This window comes from Anabrus simplex, chromosome 7, assembly GCF_040414725.1.
Source record: "Anabrus simplex isolate iqAnaSimp1 chromosome 7, ASM4041472v1, whole genome shotgun sequence".
In the NCBI taxonomy this organism is placed as follows: Eukaryota; Metazoa; Arthropoda; class Insecta; order Orthoptera; family Tettigoniidae; genus Anabrus; species Anabrus simplex.
Genome location: NC_090271.1, coordinates 120,490,280 through 120,508,909, shown reverse-complemented (window position 1 = coordinate 120,508,909; position 18,630 = coordinate 120,490,280). Strand labels below are relative to the sequence as shown.

At 39.4% G+C, this 18,630-nt stretch overlaps 1 protein-coding gene across 3 annotated transcripts in view; it reads left to right on the top strand.

Annotated features, from left to right (window-relative positions):
• LOC136877339 (BRCA2-interacting transcriptional repressor EMSY) overlaps nt 1-18,630 on the top strand; it is a 261,181-nt gene that overhangs the window by 201,354 nt on the left and 41,197 nt on the right. For all 3 annotated transcript variants that reach the window (XM_067151291.2, XM_067151292.2, XM_067151290.2), the window contains one exon: nt 9,128-9,255. In XM_067151291.2, coding sequence (XP_067007392.1) covers nt 9,128-9,255 — 128 coding nt within the window. The remainder of the gene's footprint in view (nt 1-9,127; nt 9,256-18,630) is intronic.

The following is an 18,630-nucleotide window of genomic DNA, read 5'->3' as shown; positions in this document are numbered from 1 at the left end:
ATCATGATGAGGATGAAATGAGGATGAAATGATGATGGAGACGACACATACACCCAGTCCCCGTGCCGGCGAAATTAACCAATGATGGTTAAAATTTCCGACCCTGCCGAGAATCGAACCCGAGACCCCTGTGACCAAAGGCCAGCACGCTAACCATTTAGCCATGGAGCCGGACGCCAAGATCACTTACTCCGAAAGATAGCACAAATATACGCATTTAAGCCCTTGTACATATTGGACGTATTAGTCTGAGGTGTAATTTCTGAACTCACTTTAATCATTCCCATGAAAGGATAAGAAAATAAATGCAAAGATTCCATATCGAATGTCAATGAAATCGACACAAATGGGTTAAGGCAAAGAAACTGGTCACTTGAGCAAATAAAAAAATTAACTTTCATGGGGCCAAATGTCAACGGAATCGAACCCGCATTATTTTTAACGTACGTGACACTTGGCACAAATTATGATATTGTTCACAAATAGTTCACTTAAGCTTTTAGCGTTTGAAGAATGTAACACAATTATTTGTATAGAGTTCTACTGCTTTATGATTGCTTTGCATGTATTTACAAAGTTTATTTAGCACTGTGATGGTACTGTGAATGGTAATTACTTCACTTTTGTAGAAGAAGTTAAATACTTTACATATGAAATTAGTTCCATTCACACGCACTGTTATATGACAAGAAGTAGCACTGTTAGTTACATTCATTAATGGTCCTGGGTTCATCTAAAGATACCTTGAGATTACAAGTTAATTCAGACGTGAAGTTTTGATGTTTCCTAACATTCAAATTTCACTTGAAAAATACAAGTCTTAACCCATTGAGCCCTGCATATTTGTTGGATTGAAACTGCATTGGCGCTGGGATTATTTTGGAGGAAATATAGTGTCTCTTCATATCATGAGAAATTTCTTACTTACAAGACCATTAAAGATTTAAATATACATGAAAACAAAAGGCTTTCATACCACAAACTGCGGAACAAGGATTACAGTAAAACATTTTATTTTATTAGCATCATGGGACCGTACTCAGTCCGCCTGCTGAGCTGTAACATAGTCTTCTCTTTGCACGTCCTCTATGATTTCCACATCTATTTGTTCTTCAAGAGCGTTGCTCACACTAGTACTAATATTACTACTAATTTCACTGAAAAAATTGCATTCCTAATCATCATTACTTCCTAAAAGGGGTTATATATCGGTAAATATCAGTTCTATACTGGCAGCCATCTTGTTTACAAGCGAATCTCAAAGCTAGAGATAGCCCACTTCAAACTAATATTACCAAGCACACTATCTATATATATTAGCAAAGAGCATATAACATTGCAAAGAAAGAGTCCCTACACAAATCACAAATGCAACTCACTCTGCCATCTCTTGAGGAGAAGTTGAATTACATAGTAAAATGAGACAACGGAACAGTTCCGTGGTCCGGCGTTTGGTCCACCGAGATGAAGCCCGGAACGGTTCTGTGGCTCGGGCCCAATGAGTTAATGCACTGTTCAATGTTCTAAGTCCACTATCAGCAGAAATATTTCAATCATTTTGAATACAAGTCCTAAAGCACTGTTCAGTATTCTAAGTTCACAATCTGCAGAAATATTTCAGTCACTTTGAGATTTTTACCACCGGAGAAAATAAAAGTCCTAATGCACTGTTCAAGATTCTAAGTTTGCAAGACTATTGAAATGTTTCGATCATTTCTCACCGTAATTTTGTACAGTTGGCTGTAGACTTCGATTCCATACTGTCACATCGCGTCCCAAACTTCCATCAGCTAACCGTCCTGGTTCGACTGTGGGACAAGACTGTGTCATGTTGAATTTTCGCTTCTCTTTTATAGCAAAGTCGCGGAGATTGCAGCTGTTACATTTCTTTCAATATCTTCCTTAATCCGAGGTGGATTTTAACGAAATTTGGTGGTATTGGAGATATTAAAATGGTGTATATGGTGATGTTATTATTATATTTGTATTTTAATTCCTATACAAGTTATTTATGATAGAAGGTTTGGAAGGTTTTATCGATGATGCAACAGCCTTGGCGAGCCGGGGCTGGCTCCTATGCAACTCGGCCTACGTCACTCGCAACATGCTGGTTGTTGCCAGCTGCTCTGTTGGCGGCGGCGCGTATTTTAAGTTTGAAATACTTAAACTCTAATGCTGGACCAGTGTTCCTGGTACAGTACACATTAGAAAATGGGCCCTGAAGAATGTTTGGCGTGTTCATGACAATGCCTTCTGCGCCTCAATTTTTTGGTTACGAAAGTTTAAAAATAAATTCAAAGTTACAAAGTTACAAAATTTGTGTACCAAAAGTTACACAACCGATCAGTTTGACCTTGCGTCGAATGCAACAATTTTTGTAGGAGAGGTATTCGAATTAATAAACACTCACTCTCCAAAGTGTGTTTTTGACACAGACCAAAGCGGGTTTAACGAAGAGTTCAACATATGCTACATTTAATGGGGAAGAAAAACATTTTCGCTGAAGCGCAATCATTGAACTCATTAACACACAGCTATACAATTCAGCCTGTAATTTCTGCTGATGGAGAACTGTTACCTAAACTGTTAATTGTGTTAAAAGACAAAGATGGTGAATTTGGCCGTGTTGTTAAAAAAAAAAAAAAAAAAAAAAAGTTTGTTTACAGCAGATAATTTATTTGTTTTGCCTTCACCGTCCGGGAAGTTAACTAAAAAGTTCCTTCAAAAGTGGTTACAAGACGTTTATTTTCAAAATGTACCAGACGGCAGTGTTTTACTCTTGGATTCATGGACAGCACGAAGTAAAGCAAATATATTAGCGTCAAAACCAGCCAACAAAACTATTATTATTAAAACTATTCCTCAGGGAACTACTGGAATGATTCAGCCATTAGATTTGCTTGGTTTCTAGATATGGAAACAATTTGTTAGTTTATTTTATGACGTGATTATATTATGCAGTTTTGATATTAACAATCATTTGTGCAACAATATTTCTAAAACCCAATCATTGACCCACAACTAACTATGTTCTCTGCAGTTTCATAACCTGTGGAGGTATAGTTGGTACAAATCTGTTTATGTTGAAACAAACCCGCTTACTTTGTGAACTCTGTTTAATCTTGTTGAAAGGATGGTGCTATCCGAAATACTTGCGAGATATGTGTACAAAAGAAAGTGTTGCAAGGTGTGTGTGGTGCAAGCAGTCTCTTTGCAATGTCCACTTTTTTGTAAACATTCACTATTGCAAGGATTACAAAGAATAAAAGAGGAAAAAAGAGAAAGGTCGGCTTATTTATTTACAGTATAGCCAAGCGCAAAACATCAAATCTAATCAAGAGGGTAGAAGAGTGAGGGGAAAGTTTAAGGTGGGGAATGCAACGCAGCATGGCAGGTCGCTGCCTGGTTGCCGCAAGCCATCGTGTGCTGATAGGATTCAAGGTCAGCTTTACCTCTTCCCACCTCGCTAATGCCATCGCCCAGCAGGTTTTCGGCGTTCAAAATTGAAAGTGGCCCGTGCGGTTTTCACTACGTCATTGTACAACTTTGTAGGAATATTGTGTACTAAATTGCAACCAGATAAGATTTTTACACCAAAATCCATTCCCTTGTTAGTAAAAAAATCTTAAATACAACAAAAGCATCGCAGCACAAAATGTAAACAAACATGTTAGGAAACGTGACAACTACAGAATGGATGTGGAAAGCGGCGTGGAACCCTGAGAGGTAATGAAACGTAGCTCTTTGCTATGAAAGAGAACGGAGAGGGTAATTGCTCTTGAATTACAACATTTATTTTTTTAAAAGAAACAAAATCAGAAACTCAAAATGGAAAGACCTTTACAAAGGGAAGTTAAAGAGTTATTAAGCTTGCCTGCAGACATATGCAGTGCGCTAAAAGAAATTTATCACTAATTTCAAACCTACAAGAACCCTAATCCGATGATACTAAAATGAGGACTAGCAAACAGATCAGAAGGAGAATGGTACTTGCCACCCAGGCATTTAATAATAAGATAAATATTTTGATCAGTGCAAATTTAGATTTTGGAATTATGAGTAGAAAGAAATTTGTGATGGCTTTTGTATGGAGTGTGCTATTGTATGGAAATGAATTTTGGCAATCAGAGATCAGGACTGGGAACAACTTCAACCTTTTGAGATGATGGCCTAGAAACAAATTCTATGGATTAAATGAATTGATAAGAGAACAAACAAAATGTCCTGCAGAAAATTCAAGGGAAGAGGGAACTGATCCTAATGATATAGAGAAGAAGAAATGAATTCACTGGCCACATTTTGTGACCGTAATACTTTTCTAACCAATAAAACTAAACACAGAGATACAGTTAACTTGCATCATTATCTGAAACGCTTCAGCTAATGTGTACAGATTTTCCGTACTTATGCAAGGTGACCCAGAAATACCGTGGGGCAAACCCAAGGGATAATTACAACTTAATACAAAGATTAAGAAAAAGGGTATTGCCTCCAGACAAGTAGTATATGATCTTAGCTGAGAAGCTAAGTCATTTCGACAAATTTAGCGGTGAACGTGAAACTCGAGGGCAAACTCCTGCGTAAGAAAAAGATAAATTATCTCATTTGAATGAAGTTAAAAACCAAAATAAACGTAGAAACAGTGCTTACCCTGAGACCGCTCTCTAAGATGGTCAGACGATCAAAGGTACGGATCCTACCTCTTGGTAAGACCAAGAAACAGGAAATGGTGCAACCACCAAAGAGAACCATTCAGAATACAGAATTCACCTTCGATTTTCACATTCACCAGTTACATTTACTCTTATTTTCTCCAATCAAAAGTCTGCTTGTTGTGTATAGTAGAAGCCCAGTTCAGAGATGGTCCCCATGTGTTTTGTAAATGATAATGTTGAGCAGGGTTTATTCCCAAGTGATTTCTGTATAGTAAAGTTCCTAAAATTGATTGGCCAGCCCAGAGTCCCAACATCCAACATCCTATCCAACACCTCTGGGATGAACTACAACAGCAAGTTCGGTCAAGACCTTAACGACCCACATCACTAACTACTTTTTCTACAGCACTGCTGGAGGAGACATTCTGATACCTTGGTAGACAGTCTTTCCATAGAATGTGAGCTGTAATGTATTAATACGAGGGTTGGGGGCAAAAGTCTTTATAACAATTTTTTTCTTGCAGATAAGTGAGCCGATCACAAACTGCTATTTGTCGCATGGAAGCTATGCAGGCATAGTGTGTATATAACACTACAGATGGCTTTGTGATTGCTGGTAGTAGAACAGAGAACACCGTGAAATCAATTGCGTGGCGAGTGTTGTGCGAGATGGAAGTAACCCATATTGAGCATCGCGCATACATCAAAATATCCGTTCTCCGGGGAAGAAATGGGAGGGAATGTCACAGTGAATTGGTGCAAGCTCTTGGGAATAATGCCTTCCCATACCGTACAGCAGCATGGTGTGTAGGAAAGTTTCAGCAAGGACATGTGGCAACTTGTGATCAGCAATGCTTGGGACGACCTGTCAATGTGCAGACCGATGTGGCACGTGGCATCATTGCGCAGCTCTTGGAGGAAGACAAGATGGACGCTGCTGGAGTTAGGGCGAACAAGTGGAATCAAGAAACACACCATTCACATGATATTGTGGACAGAGCTGCAACTGTGGAAAATCACATCATGCACTGACGGAAGTTCGACGGTGGATGTGATATCCAACATGCTCTGACCACCTAGCATGCTGGCAACAGGACGGTTATCACTTCCTGCAGTTGCAGCTCTGTCCACAATATCCTGTGGATGGTGCTTTTCTCGATGCCACTTGCCCTCTCTAACTCCAGTAGCATCCATCTTGTCTTCCTCCAAGAGCTGTTCAATGACGCCACATGCCACGCCGGTCCGCACACTGACAGGTCTCCTGAGCATTGCTAATCACCGGTTGACACATGTTGTTGCTGAAACTTTCCTACCCACCATGCTACTGTATGATATGGGAAGGCATTATTCCCAAAGGCTTCCTCCAATTCACCGTGACGTTCCCTTGCTTTCCTCCCCTGGAGAACAGCTATTTTTATGTATGCGCGCTGCTCAACACGGGTTACTTCAATCTCGCATCAATGAGCAGCTCTAGGAGGAAGACAAGATGGACACTACTGGAGTTAGAGCGGGCAAGTGGCATCGAGAAACACACCATTTACAGGATATTGCGGACAGAGCTGCAACTGTGGAAAATCTCATCGCAGTGGGTACCGCATGCACTGATTTGTACTGCTCAAAAGGCACAACTGATTTCACAGTGCTCTCTGTGCTACCACCAGCAATCACAGAGCCATCTGTTGTGAATACACACTTTGCCTTCATAGCTTCCACGTGACAAATAGGAGTTTGTGATCCGCTCACATATCCGCAAGAAAGAAATAGTTGTAATGACTTTTGCCCCAACTCTTGTTTATGCTACTGGGCAGTATATCTGAGGAAAACTTAGAGAACAGTTTCGAGTAGGTGTCTAGATACTTTTGAGCAGTACAAATAGCTTTAGATTATCACTCTTCCTGTTTTTACACATTTTGCTGTCCTCCATTGTGAATGATCAGAAGGTTTACATTAAAGTTAAAATTGTCTGTGAACAGATGGCCAACCTTTAAGCACTACATTCCTTTTTCCTTCAAACTAAGTCAAAATGTGTTTTTATAACTTAGATCTATGAAGAAATTTTCCTTATTACTTTCGAATGACAATAATTGATTTCAAATAACTGTTTCTTTTTCCTTATTTCCAGAAGACATTTGTGATATCTGAAGCCATTTCTTTTCAGTTTTGACTTAGTTAATTTATAACTGTAGGCACTTCAGCAGAAACTAATTAATGAATAAATATATTTATAAACTACCTGAAAAAGAAATCACTAGGAGAATTATAAGTTTCTTTTTCAGGTACTTTATAAATTTTATTCATAAATTAGTTTTGACAGAATGAGGATCCTAACAATTATAAATTTCCAGGAGAAGCTACAAAACTGACTATAACTATGTTTGGGTAAGATTTGAGCCAGTAAAACTGGACAGACCAAAGGAGTATGGTAATATGAAGGGAATAGCATAAGTTAGAACCCCATGAATGTCTATTATTGGTTTTTTCCAGACCAAAGGCCATGAGAAAGACCTAGAGACATTTGAAAAAGCACGAGAACAGAGAAGCTAGACCAAAATAGGTGACAAATGGCGACAAAATCTGGAATATCAGGTATGCTTGGATAGAACAAACTAGAGGAGGTTCATTTACAACCATTCCTGGTTTGCTGAAATATAAAAATGATGATGATGATGATGATCTAGTCTTAATGGTTAAAGTTATTTAAAATTTAGGATACTCGCATCAAAGTCCCCTGCTACTGTAATCTAGAATTTATTTTATTTATTTTGAACAATACTCACCCTTTACTATAACGTGGCTACTTATTTGTATAGTAGCTTATAATGAAACAACAGACATAAAATCAAGCTGACCAAGCTCGATAGCTGCAGTCACTTAAGTGCGACCAGTATCCAGTATTCAGGAGATAGTGGGTTCGAACCCCACTGTCGGCAGCCCTGAAGATGGTTTTCTGTGGTTTCCCCGTTTTCACACCAGGCAAATGCTGGGGCTGTACCTTAATTAAGGCCAACGGCCGCTTCCTTCCCACTCCTAGCCCCTTCCTATACCATCGTCGCCATAAGACCTATCTGTGTCGGCACGATGTGAAGCAACTTATAATAAAAAGATAAAAAAATCAAGCTGATAAATATTGGTTTCGATTGGCTAGAGCACTGCTGGAGGAGACAGTCTGATACCTCAATAGACAGTCTTTCCATAGAATATGAGCTGTAATGTGTTAGTATGAGGGTTGGGGAAAAAGACATTGCAACTTTTTTTTTTTTTTCAGATATGTGAGCAGATCACAAACTGCTATTTGTCGCGTGGAAGCTATGCAGGCGTAGTGTGTATTCACAACAACAGACGGCTTTGTGATTGCTGGTAGTAGCACAGAGAGCACTGTGAAATCAATTGTGTGGGGAGCGTTGTGCGGGATGGAAGTAACCCATATTGAGCAGCGCGCGTACATCGAAATATCCATTCTCCGGAGGAGAAATGCAAGGGAATGTCACTGTTTTCAACTGCTTTCTCCAGAAAATTACGAGAATGATACTTCCTCTCTGCTTACTGAATGAACATGAATTTCTTAAAATATGACTAGGAGAGATTTTCTAGAATTTGAAGTAAAGTACTGTCCTGGAGGTTACAGATTACCAAGACTACAGTAGTAAAGCCCTCTGATGCCCTGCTGACACCACCACTTTCACCCATCTCTGCCTTGGTGCATCCCTTAAAGAGTCAAAGCTTTTTTATCTTAGCAGAAGCCCACTTGACGAGTCAGGCTGAGTGGCTCAGACAATAAATGTTCAAATACATCAACCTTGTGCTGGTAGATTTACTGACATGTGAAAGAACTCTAGGACAAAAATTCGGCACCTCGGTTTCTCTGAAAAAAATTGTTTTAAAAATCAACTTGTGAGACATAAAACATATTTACTGGACTGAGGGTAAATTTGATGCAAATCCACTATTCCTGAATTTGAGACAATTCTACAAAATTCTATTAATCTAGAAAGGCTTCTTTGAATTCAGACATTGATTTTTATATGAATTTGAAGTTTTGTTAATTCTACAACATTGTAAATGTTTGAAATCCAGAAACTTTAAAATCCATGTTGAATTATCTAAACTAATAAATTGTTTTTACTTGAGAATCCTGCTTATTCTGAAAATTACGTAGTGTGTATTCACAACAACAGACGGCTTTGTGATTGCTGGTAGTAGCACAGAGAGCACTGTGAAATCAATTGTGTGGGGAGCGTTGTGCGGGAAGGAAAGTATATAAAATTAATTTTTGAAGAAATTCGATGATAGTGTGTACTATTGTGAATTATATGCAGTAGTTGAAAATATTGGCACCCAAATTGCAGCTCAGATGTTATATTCCTTTTCTGTGGATATGATCACTGGATGCAGTATACCATAATTTTAAAAACAACACTTTTATGATGCAAATATATGATGGCACCTTTGGCTTCACTATTATGTTGTTTCAGATAATCTTGAGCTCTCTTCGCAGAATGGCAGCAACATAGAACTTACTGTCTCTTCTGATGGTTCAGTTCAAGGGAAATACCCACAACCTAGCATCAACAAAGTGGTCGTTGAACCGCTTCCAAAGGAGGTAAGCATTGATTTCTGCTGCTGATTAGATGCTTTATTTCAGTGTTCAGTATATAGAAGAGCTAGAGAGAAAGGACTGACACTTGAAACAAATTATTTCAAGGTTATCCTCGTGCGTCTCTTGATGTGCAGGAAATACGAGGCCTGTCCAGAACATAACTGAATTTAGGTTCTCCTTTGAAGTACTCCCCTTCTATATTAATATATCGCTCCCAATGCCATTTTTACTTAAGGAAGCAATCTTAGTAGGCAGTTTGAGGGATTGCAAGCAGTTCCACCTGAAATTTTGGTTTGATCTCTTCACACATGACTGAAATCATCCTTTCGGAGTGAATTTTAGTTTAGTCTGGGGAAAAGGAAATAATCTGTCAGGTGAGGGGTGGATGGGGAAGCCTGTTGTATTTGTTTTCTTGAAAAATTCACAAATGAGCGGCAATACACGAGCTGGTGCATTGTCATAATGGAGGCTCCAAGAGTTATTTCTCTATGGGTCTGTTCTTTTTCTCCTGACATTTTCTTTCAAACACCTCAAATCTTTGAGATATCAGTGATTCACTGTTTGACCCTCAGGTAGGAATTCATGATGTATAACACCATTAATGTAAAAAAAAAAAAAAAAAAGAAGAAGAAGAAAAGAAGCCTGTCAACAACACTTCCATATTTGACCTCATCTGCTGCGCTTTCTTCAATTCTGACAAAAAGAAATCCCACCACTTTGTATCTCTGTTAATGTTTTCCCCAGTTTGAAGCAGAAGTGAATGTTGATAATATGCTGTTCATAACATTCAGACATCTTGGCAGTCGCAGCTTACACTCTACACACCCTCAAATTAACAGTTGCAGAGCGATAACTAATTGTTTCTGAAATGTGTGACCAATTGCTAGATACTTAGGAAAGTAACCACTACATGGCGTGACTTACTGTAAATTGCTATGAGTTTGCATTTTCAAAGTTCAGTTATTTTTTTTTTAACAAGCTCGTGCAAGCTTCATTTTTCAACTGGAGAAGAAATGCTAGAAAGGAAGGCTGAGTTTCAGAGGCAAGGATACATCTCTTAGTACAAGGTACCACAAAAAAGGAAAGAAGGAAATTCAGACACATCTTTCTCAGTTTGACCAGACAGATAGATATATAACCATCTCTACAAGGGATGTTACTAAGATGGCCTTGTCTTGATTAGTCATCAATCAATCATCAATCATTTACCACTGATCTGCATTTATGGCAGTCGCCCAGGTGGCAGATTCCATATCTGTTGTTTACCTAGTTTTTCCTTAAATAATTGCAAAGAAGTTGGAAAAATAACATTCCAATTCCTAACTCCTCTTCCTATAAACAAATATTTGCCCCAATTTGTCCTCTTTGAATTCCAACTTTATCTTCATATTGTGATCTTTCCTATTTTTTAAAAACACAACTCAAACTTATTCATCTACTGCGCCATCTCTCCCACTGACAGTTCGGCCACTTAGTCGAGCAGCTCGTCTCCTTTCTCCCAAGTCTTCCCAGCCCAAACTTTGCAACATTGTCTTAAAACTACTCTGTTTTTGGAAATCACTGAGAACAAATCAAGCTGCTTTTCTTTGGATTTCTTCTAGTTCTCGAATCAAGAAATCCTGGTGAGGATCCCACTCACTGGAACCATTAGCTGGCCATACACGGAAAGGAATTGTGACAGGCGAGGCCTTTTGTGACGCGTTCCGACAGGCTAGGACTGATTACATAAAATCAGCTTCATGGTCCGTATCGCACTTCAATAGATTCACAATTAAGTATTTATTTTCCACCTAGTCGATACAATGATTGCTTAAGGCAATTTTTAATTGTCAATCTTATGTTAATTTTAAGGACACTTCCTCTAAAGCATTACTTTGTCAATTTTATACATTTTTCATCTAAACAGTGTTATGTGGCTGAAGATGTTGATAATATACGAAACATGTACCACTTTTGACCATTAAAAATTGCCTTAAGCAATCATTGTATCGACTAGGTGGAAAATAAATACTTAATTGTGAAGGCTACGACTGCTCGTTAGTGAGCGAGATCAGTTCGAGGCATCATCTGCTACAGGCGAGACCTGTTGTCAGCGCCTCAACGGAAAGACCTCGCCTCACAGATCAAGCCTCTTGTAAGGAAAGCATGGAGTGGACAAAGGTACTGCTAGAGAAATTTATTGAAATGTACAAAGAGCGGCCGTCTCTCTGACTATTAAAACATGATATGTCACAGTGTCGCAATCAAGCGTTTCCATAGCTAAATGGTTCGCGTGCTGGCCTTTGGCCACACAGGTCCCGGGTTCGATTCCCGGCAGGGTCCGGAATTTTACCTATCATTGGTTAATTTCTCTGGCACGGGGGCTGGGTGTATGTGTCGTCTTCATCATCATTTCATCCTCCTCATGACGCGCAGGTCGCCTAAGGGAGTCAAATAGAAAGAGCTGCACCTGACGAGCCGAACATGTCCTCGGACACTCTCGGCACTAAAAGCCACACGCCATTTCATTTCATTTCATCAAGCGTTTATCAGTGTTCTTCTTTCTTCCTTCTTCAGCTTAGAAGCTACAATATCCACAGTAATTAGGCTTTCAATTAGACTGTTCTCCAGTAATAGCTACGCAAAACAAGTAATTTTTTTACTAGTGGCTTTACGCCGCACCGACACAGACAGGTCTTATGGCGACGATGGGTTAGGGAAGGGCTAGGAGTTGGAAGGAAACGGCCGTGGCCTTAATTAGTGTACAGCCCCAGCATTTGCCTTGAGTGAAAATGGGAAACCACAGAGAACCATTTCCAGGGCGGCCGACAGTGGGATTCGAACCCACTACTCCCTGATGCAAGCTCACAACAGCGCGCCCCAAGCGCACGGCTAACTCGCTCGGTAAAAAAGTCATTGTGTATGTGTTGTGTATGTTTGGTATTCAGCTCGAAGGTTGGTTTGATCCTCCACAGCTATGCCAATAGCTGTCATAGCCTAGGCATCACTGAAGAAGCGTACTAGGGAAGTGAGGAGTAAGGTAGATTCCCGTTGCTTTCCTCACCGAGTCAGAAGTTGCTCGCATATTAGTCTACCAAGCCCACTGAAATGCACGCACCAGCTGACCCTGTGAGTAATATTTTCATACCATTCATACCAGGGACTGGCTGCATAAGGAATGGCATTACTAGCATCGCTCATACCTCAGTCACTTTCATATTGTCAAAGCCAAGGATGAGACTGAAACAGATAAAACATTTAACGTAATAACGAGAAAAATCCATTCATGCTTGCTTTTTTTTTTTTTCTTTACGTCGCACCGACACAAATAGGTCTTATGGCGACGATAGGATAGAAAAGGCCTAGGAGTTGGAAGAAAGTGGCCGTGGCCTTAATTAATTAAGGTACACCCCCAGCATTTGCCTGGTGTGAAAATGGTAAACCACGGAAAACCATCTTCAGGGCTGCCGACAGTGGGATTTGAACCCACTATCTCCCGGATGCAAGCTCACAGCCGCGTGCCCCTGACCGCACGGCCAACTCGCCCGGTACATGCTTACCTAACAGCATACCGTAATTGCTGTGGTCCATTCGCAAATAATTCTTGTAATCGTCCCGTTCATTTCCTCTCAGGTGTTGTATCAGACTCATGTGACTAAAGCTGTCTCGCTCTCCTATCCATGATTTCATCCACTTCGAATGATTTTTCTGTTTGCATGATTTAACATACTGGTATAACAAAATGCACATTCCATCAGCTGCAACAGCATTTTTTTTCTTCCTCATTACACTGTCTGCTTCGATGTCCATCGCACAGTTCTAAGTACGGCAGATCCGACCGCCAAGGATTTCAAACTAGTTTGAAAGACCAGCAGATGAGGCTTGGCCTGCTGAGAACAAAGGGATCATGCCATTAACGGGAGGGTCTGGAATGTTGACAGATTATGTTGCACAACACGACAGGCTTGGTGTCTCAGTTGATGGCGAGCAGCAGGCCGGGTCTCTGAAGGTCCCGCCTGGCAGGCGGTCTGTCGGATCTGGCCCCAAAGGCGAGGCCTGCGAAAAGATCTGTCTGTGTATAGCCAGCTATTCTCTAGTTGGGGTCTTACCAGAGACTTATATGCCCTCTCCTTTACATCTTTACTGCAACCCCGAAATACCTTCATAACCATGCAAAGAAATATGTAACCTTTATTTACAATCCCATTTATGTGATTACCCCAATGATGCTCTTTCCTTACATTAACACCTAGGTACTTACAGTAATCCCCGTAAGGAACTTTTGCCCCATCAATGTAGTAATTAAAACTGTGGGGACTTTTCATGTTAGTGAATCTCACAACCTGACTTTTAACCCCGTTTATCATCATACCATTGCCTGCTGTTCATCTCTTAGTATTGATGAGGTCTTTTTGCAGTTGCTCACAATCTTGTAACTTACTTATTACTCTATATAGTATAACAAGTTTAAAGTCTGCTAAAAAGAGCTACAGATCAGCAAGAAGTAAATAATTGCATTAGATGGGGACAACGGCCGAATTACTGATAGGGAAGAACTTCAGTTCATCAGAAACTTTTGTAGCAAGTTGTACGAAAAGGTTGATAACCTATCTTTACCTGATTTATCCAACATTTCCCAAGTCCCAAAAGTTCTCCCATCTGAGGTCAGACATGCTATAAACAGTATGAAAAAGGAATCGGTTGCAGATAGCGATAACCTTTCAGTTACATATAATTTTACGAAGTTTATTCCACCTACTCAATACAGTACAATAATGGCAATGTCTATAAATACATTACAATATGTTATCAAGGGACTAGTTTTGACCCTAAGTAGGTCGTCATCAGCCTAAAATAAGATCTTTGTTTTGCCGAAGTCCTAAGACAAAATTACATTGTGGAATAAAAATTAGACGAATGAACTGTGTATGTGGTATGGTAATATACATATAAAATGGTGGAGTGGATGAAATGTTGATAGATAAGATTATGTTGTACTGATCAATGAAAAATAAAATGTTTTCAGGTTTACATATATTGCAATTAGACTGTAAGAATAGTATCACAACGATTTTCTACATTGATGATTAAAATTGCACGTTAAAAGTATAAAATGCCGGTCTGAATACAAAGTCCAGATGCTTCTATTGAATTCTATGTTTCAAATGCACCTGAATGTTTGCATGTTGAGCATTGGCGCAGAGGGTGTCTGTCTTGCTTAAGGTCCAATACTTCTGATACAGAAAATAAATGTAGGCAAAACCATGTGACTGCTTATGATATAACGGATTCTTCCTGTGATATGAGGATTCCCAATCCAAGTTGGAACCAATAGAAGCTGATGATGAAAAGAATTAACGTGAGAATTTTTAAAGAAAAGAATGGCGAAAAACGAAGAAAAAGAGTGAGTACTCACCTTGCATGCTACGTGAACGACTTGACTGGTAGTGTGCAACTAGAGTAATGGAAATGGCAAGGAATAGGAGGGGAGGAAAGCTGGTGATGGGAGGAGCAACCCGGAGGAACGGGTGGCGTGTGAAGAGAGGGGCAGGGAGTTGGGAAGTGGTTTAAGGCGGGGCTGAATGGTGGTGATTGGATCGACGAAGGACCTTTAATTAACTTAAAGATTTTTGATCCGCTAAATTGTTTTTCCTGAAATAGGTAATGAATAAATCAAATAAAATATTGGACATTTCCGTTATTTCGTTAAGGTTATAGTTAGCATTAAAATACTGGTCTTTGTAAAATTATATGTAATCTTAATTCAATACGGAACAAATTATGAAATTCATAACCTTGAAAAACCTTTCAGTTAGTGTTCTCAAACTTGCTGGTGATGAAATTTTAAGCCACTTGGAAAAAATATTCACGGCTTGTCTACGCAATGCATTCATCCCTCCGTCTTGGAATAGAGCTATGATAATTCTCCTGCACAAAAAATAGAACATACATGACATCAGAAACTATCATCCTGTTAGCTTGCTCTCTGTCCTATACAAGGTTTTCACCAAGATACTGACAAATCGAATCAGTTCAACGCTTGATTTTGCCCAGCCAGTTGGACAAGCAGGTTTCTGCCGAGGTTTTGGAACAATCAACCACATACTCACCCTTCGTGAAGTTATCAGCAGAAGTAATGATTATCAGATGCTGCTCTGTCTAGCCTTTGTGGACTTTGAAAAGGCTTTTGACTCAATGAGCCACACTGCTGTTATGCAAGCCTTAGCTGAATATGCGTCGATGCTGCCTACATAAAAATACTCCAGCATATCTACAAAACCTCTTCAGCCTTCGTGACTGTCAGTGTGCCAACCACGGATTTTCCCATTCAAAGAGGTGTAAAGCAAGGCGACCCCATATCTCCCAAGCTGTTCTCAGCAGTATTAGAAATGGCCATGTCAAAAATCAACTGGCAAGGTACAGGAATCAAAATCAATGGGAAAAGGCTGAACAATTTAAGGTTTGCAGGCGATATTACACTTTTGGCCAATGACACCGATGAACTACAAACTCTAATACAAGATCTTGTGTCAGCCTGTCAAAATGTGGGACTATCCATGAGCCTTTCTCAAACCAAAGTAATGCTAAAAAGATGGGCCCCAGCAGGAAAGCTACATGTGAAAAACTTCACACTAGAACAGGTCAGTGAGTATGTCTATCTTGGCCAGCTTTTAAACATGAAAGGGGACTTAAGACCAGATATCTTCCGACATATCAAACTAGGATGGCAAGCCTAAGGAAGAAATTCTTCAATCTTGAAATCCAACATGCCAACCCATTTAATGAAGTTAGTCTTTGAGCATAGTGTTCTCCCTGTACTGACTTATGATTGTGAAACCTGAACATTGAGCAAGTTTGTTAAGCAAAAACTCAGAACAGCCCAAAGAGCTATGGAACGGTTTATGCTAGGCTTCACGAAGATAGACAGAAAGAGAGCAGATTACATCAGGTCAGTCACAAAGGTCAGTGACATGTTAGAAAGGGTGGCTACCCTAAAATGGCAGTGGGCAGGCCGTGTTGCTCAGAGAAATGATGGTAGGTGGACAAAGCTTGTGCTTGAGTGGAGTCCGAAAGATCATCTGAGACGAAAGGGAAAACCACTAGACAGATGGAATAAAGACATCCGGAAGATTACTGGGATCAGTTGGCAGAACACTGCTCAAGACCATCCGATATGCAGAGATCTCATGAAAACCTACCTTGCTTCGGACTTAAAGAGGCCACATCGCAAAATCGATTGAATATGGTTGATACTGATAGTATAACATAATAAGCAAAAAACCATATCTCTGATTCCAGTTCTTTACTCATATCATAATTATATATATAAGAAAATATAAAGGTCCAATAATACTGCCTTGAGGAATTCCTCTGTTAATGATAACAGGATCAGATAATGCTTCACCTACTCTAATTCTCTGAGTTCTATTTTCTAGAAATGTAGCCACCTATTCAGTCACTCTTTTGTCTAGTCCAATTGCACTCATTTTTTCCAGCAGCCTCCCATGATTTTCCCTATCAAATGCCTTAGAAAGGTCAATCACGTCCATTTGATCTCCTGAATATAAGATATCTGCTATATCTTGCTGGAATCCTACTAGTTGAGCTTCAGTGGAATAACCTTTCCTAAACACGAATTGCCCTCTATCGAACAAGTCATTAATTTTGAAAATATATGTCTAATATAATCAGAAATAATGCTTTCCCAAAACTTATATGCAACAATCATTTTACAAAGCTTTGTCCTGTACCTTGAAATATGGTTCATTAAAGAATACTGCAATCACTTGAGGTCAAGCCAGTCAGCTTCCCAATGCTTGTTAATGGAATACCATGGATTCATCAACGACTATTTGCAAAGGCATTTCTTTAGGTTTCGAAATGTACATCCTGTGTATTAAAAAGTGAAATTCATAAGATTGTGTAAGATTTCTGAGTTCTGCCAATTTATACTTGAGTTAAGTGATCTGATACAAATGTGTAGTATTTTATGAATATATAATGTTCCTATTGGTTAAAACATTAATAGACTTGTTCTTTATCTGGCATAATAGTTTGTACACAAATAGAGTAGTTTGAATGAAAAAATCAGTAAATAGAGGTTCACAGTGTCTCTTTTGAAGAATATTTGCAATTATGCGAATAGCCTTCTTTTGCATTTTTAAGACACTGGTGATATGCAGATTGTTACTGGGCTATAACTGAGGATACTTTGGAAAGAAATGTGGAGTATTCATTATGGAACATACGATTTAGAAACAGCATTATTATTATATTTTTTTTTTTTTTTTTTTCAGTGACAGAGCAAATATAACACCCAAGATAGTCTTCTGGACTTTTGAAGTAAATAGCTAAGTATTAGTTAAGAATGAAAACATGGGCAGGAGATGAAATTCTAGGCATTACAGCACCAAATGAAACTTTAAAATGAGGGCTACTGAGTGGATGGGGTGAAGAAGCTACTAGACAACATAGGGAGGGGGTGCTGCTGGGTATGAGATGACAGGAGATTATGAAAGAAGGTAGTTCCGAAGACTGAAGGACGTCAAAAGACAAACAGTAAGGACAGAATGTAATAGCTAGAGAACACTAATAGAATTTTGTAAAATAAGTGAAAAGATGGTAATAAGGACTCAAAAAGGGAAATGAGAGGAATAATATGGTGGTTATTGGGAGTATTCAATAATAAACGAATGAGAACAGCAAAATCATATAACATTATCAAAGGAATATGCGGGAAGGGGGGAGGGGGGAATCTAAAGAAAGCGCAAACAGAAAAAAATATATGTAATTAATGAGCAGAATTCCTTGGCTATATAACTTAGTTAATGCCCATGAAATACCTCAGAATGTTAAGATAGTCCATCTTTTAAAGATATGTCCAAATAACATGCATGGGATATGTACTGTCATAGTAAATATTTCTAGGGACATTTTGTTAATTGGAACATGTTCAGTATTTTCTAATACTTACAGAACTAACTGCATGTAATGTACTGTATATGATTACAGTAAATGAATACAACTCTCCCTAGTTGGTGGTTATCCATGTCTGGGAGAAAAGAGTATTCAGTTCATTCATTCATAGTCTTTTGAACAGCCTTGCAATAGCTGGCCATACACGGACAGATTTTTTCGCAGGCCTCGCTTTGGGGCCAGATTCGACAGGCCGCCTGCCAGGTGTGACCTTCAGAGACCCGGCCTGCTGCTCGCCATCAACTGTGACACCAAGCCTGTCGTGTTGTGCAACATAATCTGTCAACATTCCAGACCCTCCCATTAATGGAATGATCCCTTTGTTCTCGGAAGGCCAAGCCTCATCCGCTGGCCTTTCAAACTAGTTTGAAATCCTTGCCGGTCAGGTCTGCCTTACTTAGAACTCTGCGATGGACATCAAAG